We start from the raw sequence: 5,762 nt of genomic DNA on the forward strand, positions 1-5,762 counted from the left end.
ACTTCTCCCTCTGACAGATTAGATTTTAACCATTTGATTTTGTTTGGACTGGGCGTTCCCATATTATTACTTAATGACCTTCCCAGCTGCTCCTGTCCATTTTCTGTCACCAGCAACCATCTGGACAATTATTAGCACCTCAATGCATCCACGCTGCTTTCCACCCAAAACGGAATACTATTAGGATTTCCCACCTCCATATATTTTTACGATTTAAGTTTAAAAAAGAGGCCTGCTTAGGGTTTTTTTCTCTATAATTTCATTTAGTTTATTAGGCAAAATATACGATCTGGAAAAAAATTCCTTCAATGTTTCCTATTTACAAATTTAAATCACCTTATATTTACATCAAAAAACACCAAAAACACAATATAGAGACAAATAATAATAATTATAATATAATAATTATAATATAATAAAGTAAAAAGTCTAACAAAATGGCCCAGTCTGCCTGAGCAAAGTGGAAGAGAGTAACATTATAGGCGCGATTATAGTCTACACAACAATAGAGGAAGTAATCCATCCATCCACAGGATATTACCAAATTACGCCATTTGTTCTGTACCGACTGAATGCTACGCTGCATTATTATTTCTCATTGTCCGTTTTTTCAGGCAGAGTAAAGTCTCTTATCTCATTTTTTTATTTCATTCTTTTCTCTTTTTTTCAATCAAAAGCAAAATAGAAAATATAAAAAAATGTCTTGATCAAGCCGAGGAGAGCGCAGTGAGGACCCGTTGTGTGGCGTCTTGTGGACTCCTGGCGCTGGAAGGCAGAGAGGATCTGGATAAAAGAATAATACAGAGAAGTGGATGAATACCCCGCCGTGTTTGGACAGCGGGTTTCAATATGCATCTCAATGTCTGCCTGAACTGCTCTGATTAGAAACAGGCTGCAGTCCTCGTGCTCTCCATTTTTCCTTATTTTTAACGCTAACAAATAAGAAAAAAATATGATAAATTCTTGCATTTTTTTTAATTTCTGCAACATTTTTACATTAATCCCATGCGCAATTACATTTAAAAATCAACTTAAAAAATAAAGAGGTAAGCTTTTTTTTTGCTTTTGCTTTACTTTCTTCTTTTTCCTCCCCCTGTAAGGAGCGCTCCCCTGAGCTCCAGCTCTCCCATGGGTCTTTAGGGAAAGCATACAGCCCAGACGGAGTCCGTTTTACTCGGTGGCTTGATAAGTAGCCACACTCTCCCCAGAGGGGAGGAATTAAAGGGGGTGTGGGATGAGAGTCAAGACCCCTGTCACCCGCAAAGCAAACTGTATTTTTTCCCCCCTCTTTATCTGTGCTTATTTTCCTCTGTAGTCCAGTTATCGTTTTACATTTAAAAGAGAATAAAACTCAAATAAAATTGCGGAAATAATTAGTTTGTCATGTTTATTGCAAAAAATATTTTTGAATAAACATAGATATTTTTACCAATTAAAGGTTTGTCTCGTGTGCGTAAAATGTGCGTAAAAGGTGGAAATTGCATTTGTTTATGCAAGTTTTTTTGTCTCATGTGCTTTAAAAAATGCAAAAACAAGCTGAAACTTGTCCCACCTGTCAAGAATGGGTCGAAAGGAAGACTTCAGCGTCTGTGTTGGAGGCGAATCAGATCTTACGCCGTTTTCACGCTCTGAAAAACGAAACAAATCAGGATTCAAGTCACAAACGGCAAAACACAAACATCAACCAAAACAAAAAGTGACTGGAGTTGTGTTTTTTTTTTCCTTCCTGAAAGTCAAACATGTTCAGCTGATAACAATAGTTCTGTCACTTTTTAAGGAGTTTGGATGTTTGTGTGCGTCCGTGTGCGTAAATACGCACGAGTTACATAAAAGATATCCACGTGTTTAATATGACAGTTTTTGTGCGTGCCCACGCTGTCCTCTTACCTATGTGATTGGGACTGTGGTTTTCTGTTGGGGCCTTGCTGTCGTTGCCGACTGCTGCAGAAGCTGCTACCGGTGACACCACCACTGATGTCGGCTGCTGCTGCTGCGGCTGCTGCTGCTGCTGCTGTTGGACTGCCAAGTGGTGGTTGTGGTGGTGGTGATGGTGCTGATTCACTCCAAGAAACGACCTCACATTCAGCAGGGAGTTCTGGCCCAGGAACCCCCCGTTTGTCCAATTGTGGAACTTTCCAATCTGACATGTGTACAGTCCGTGGCTGGGAAGGAAGGCCGGGTGCGTCTGGATCTGGTGGTGGGGCGCTGACGGGTGAGTGGGGGCTCCCGGCCCACAGGGGGACGTGGGCTTCTGAGAGGAGCTGTCGGGGCTGGTGGCCGTCTCCGCTAAGGACCATATTTTGGGCTTATTGGAGGAGGGGAGGGGGAAGCGACCCGGTCTGTCCGGAGACAAAACCCTGGTGTTGTTGGCGTCTGATGCGTCCTTGGCGCCCGCGTGCGCCGAAATCTTGGATTTCTCAAAGGCCTCGTGGGCCTGCAGGGCGAAGGCCCGCCTTTTCTCCAGGCTGTCTAACTCCCCAGGCACCCCCACGCCGCCCCTGAGCTCCCTGCTCCCCTCCGTGGATTTATCGTCCTCGTCGTCATTGCTCTGATCCCCGTCGTTCTCGTCGATTTTGTCTATATCGATGCTCTCCAGATCGATCTCCTCCTCGTCTTCATTCTTCTCCGCCTCGTCCCCGCTTCCGAATAAATTGCCGTCCTCCCCGTCCTCTTTGCTCCTGCTGCCCCAAGTCACCTTGTTCTCCTTCTTCAGCCTCCTCCTGGCGTTGGCGAACCAAGTGGAGACCTGCGTCAGCGTCATTTTGGTGATGATGGCCAGCATGATTTTCTCCCCCTTGGTCGGGTACGGGTTCTTCCTGTGCTCGTTGAGCCAGGCTTTCAGGGTGCTGGTGCTCTCCCGGGTGGCGTTCTTGGGCCTGGCGGGGTCTCCGTACTGGAACTGACCGTAGGGGTAGAAGGCAGGAGATGTGTGGGCTGCGAAGCTGGCAGGGTGCACGCCGGGACTGTCCTTCAGCTCATACTGGGACCCCTTCGAAATCACAACACACAAGTGTCACTTTTCCTCGTGCGTAAATATAAAAAAATACATTTATCTCACAACAATTTTGTAACCATTTTCATATTTTAGCATGCCATTGGACTTTATTCGTAAAAATGAGTTTTAAACAAATAATCTTCTCACGTTTCAATGTGCCACATGCACGACTAACCCCCTTAAAACTCTTCCCCCATAAATCGATTGATGCCCATACAGATGAAGGCTTCCCCGTCTAATTTGGTAAATATTGCCAAACTTCTCTCTGACAAATCAAAAAACTAAAGTCAAGATTTTTTTCTTCCAATTCCTCCTCAATAATTTTTTTTTCTCTCTTTTTTGAGGGGTGGGGGGAGCCCCTGAAGCAGGCCGATCGATCCCAGCAAAGCACATGCTTGTGTTTTGAAAAGAAAAAAACAGCTTTCGCTTTGAAGCGTTAGCACCAGCCCACTGCGCCTTTGGGCCTAATGCTTCCATTAGCCTGCGCATTAACGCATTTGAAGTTAGTTATTATCGCCAGGTGCGTCTTTACGCACCAACTTTGTTATTGTGTGGCGTTCAGGGATCTAAAGGGTGGAAGTTTTCTTGCAGTTTTTGTTTTGTTCTTTTTTTGTTTTACTTTGGGGTAGGAAAGGTGTTAAATATTTCAAAAAATCTTAAAACTTAAGAACAATACTTTTTTACTGCAGTGGAGCAACAACTTAAATCCAATCTGCTTTGGTTATTAACTTTTCCTCCCTCAAAATAAAAGCAAAATATTAATTTTTAATGATTTATTTTTATTAATTCATTGTTTTTATTTTTGTTTTGGTCAAACTTTGCAACAAGATTACCATTAGTTATGATTAAAACACAAAACGAAACGCAATATTTGGACTAAGTATGACTACTGATGCGTTCATTAGCAGATTTTGCGCGTAAAGTTCTTACCATTTGGGAGAACAGAGCCAGGTCTGCGCTGGTGTAAGGCAAGAAAGCGCTGTAGTTGTGCGCGTACGGGTTGGCGTACATGCCCAGCACCGACGTGACGGCTGCGGCGGTGGCGGATGGACTCCCTCCGATGTCCGTGCTCCCTCCCCGGGACGACGGCGTGAGCACTCCGGCTCTGTCGCTCCCGTAAACCGCCTGGGAAGCACTTAAATACTGCGGGTAGCCTAGCTGCGGGAAAGACATCTCCACCGCCGAACTGACGCACAGGTCGAGCGTCCGACAAGAAGTGCGCAAAAAAGTAGGCGAGAAACTTAAAAAAAAAAGAAAAAAATTTTGAAAAAAAGAGGAGAGAAAATAAAGAACCACAAGGAGTTCAGGAGAAGTTCTTAAGCCAGAGTCTGTGCTGCTTCAAACAAACATAGAGGTATGAAGTCAGAGCAAACCGCTCTTAAATCTCGGCTTCCTCTCCCTTTTTTCCTCTTTTTTTCCTCTTGCGCAAAGTCCGCTGGATGTGATCTGATCAACAATTGCGCTCCGACTGACGCGCTTGGCCCCGAGGTCTCCAGGCTGATCTCTCAGATATAATTTGAAGTTGATGCTTTGATTGGCATCCCCTTCTTGAGCCTACAAGCTCCTCCTCGTTCGGAGCTATGCGGATAATGTGAATATAGAGGGAGCGCATTGGCTAGGGCCCCTCTCTCTCACTCTCTCTCTCTCTCTCCTTCTCTCTCTCTCCTTCTCTCCTCCCTTTCTCTCTCCGTGTTTGGACTTATTGTATGTTAAATGTTCGAGCATTAGAGTCCATTCACCGACGGCTTTGATTGTTGTATGACAACCTGTCTACACGATTTTACAGCTGTCCGACACAGGGGGAAGTAAACCCGTCAGAAGCAGCAACTTTCTTTGAATAGATTTAAATTGTAATTAAAGTGAGGAAAGTTTCTGCACTGAAGAATTAGTGTTTGATGAGCCCAGCCTGCGTTTACTGCCGCTTTTATTGCACTCACACTGATACATTTGTTCCTATTTTTTTATTTAATTATTTATTTAAAAAACTATTTAAAATAAAAATATAACTTGTTTTAATTAGTTTTTTTCCCAACAAACATATTAAATAAAAGAGTAAAATAATAACATCTTTATTGTTTTACGCATTTAAAATTTTCCATAATTTTACAATTAAGTGTCTTTATTTATTTTTTGTACTGAAGCTTTCATCTCTTTTTGATTTTATCATTAAGATTTAATAAGCACCACTCCTAATCACCCCCCCCCCTTTTGCGTGCATGCGCGTGCACGCGTGGATTTAAATCAGATTATTGTTATCCTTTTTGCAACAACAGAGCCACTTCGGGTTTTTTTGTTGAGGACTAAAGTGACTGTGGATGATCTGTTTAAAAGAAAAGAGGAGAAAAAGTCAAAACGATTTTTAGTTTTTTATGTAATTAAATTAACTAAGCAACAAATTAAAAAAATATATGCGTAACATTTTGAAGTCCCGTGCGCCACTTTTTATTTTATTTATTTTTTATAATTTTTTTTTTATTGTTTTGCTTCTTAAGAAAAACTTAAATTGGAACATTTGCGCTCAACTGAAGGTAGGGGAAAAAAAAAAACTTCGAAGTTTTGGTCACCTCCTTTTGAACTGTATGTCCAATTTCCAGCTTCCAAAAAAGGAAGACGGGTTGGACACCATAACCTCTGCTGAGCTGTCTTCCTCCACGCGTCACAGCCAGAGATGTGGCGCTTGGGCGGGAAGAGTGTTCATTTTTTTCTTTCTTTTTTTTTTCTTTCCAACTGTTCTACTTCTATTTGACTTGACTCTCCTATCACCCAC

General features: G+C 42.6%; 1 protein-coding gene across 1 annotated transcript; it reads right to left on the reverse strand.

The window, feature by feature from the left end:
• Window positions 1–627: 627 nt before the first annotated feature.
• irx1a (iroquois homeobox 1a) lies at window positions 628–4,912 on the reverse strand. The gene is made up of 4 exons (XM_024266884.2): window positions 3,926–4,912; window positions 1,888–2,989; window positions 1,553–1,628; window positions 628–783 (listed from the first exon to the last, which is right to left on the reverse strand). The coding sequence occupies exons 1-4, from the start codon at window positions 4,166–4,168 to the stop codon at window positions 708–710; spliced, it is 1,497 nt and encodes a 498-aa protein (XP_024122652.1). The 5' UTR covers window positions 4,169–4,912; the 3' UTR covers window positions 628–707.
• Window positions 4,913–5,762: the final 850 nt, after the last annotated feature.

Source organism: Oryzias melastigma, linkage group LG16, assembly GCF_002922805.2.
Source record: "Oryzias melastigma strain HK-1 linkage group LG16, ASM292280v2, whole genome shotgun sequence".
In the NCBI taxonomy this organism is placed as follows: Eukaryota; Metazoa; Chordata; class Actinopteri; order Beloniformes; family Adrianichthyidae; genus Oryzias; species Oryzias melastigma.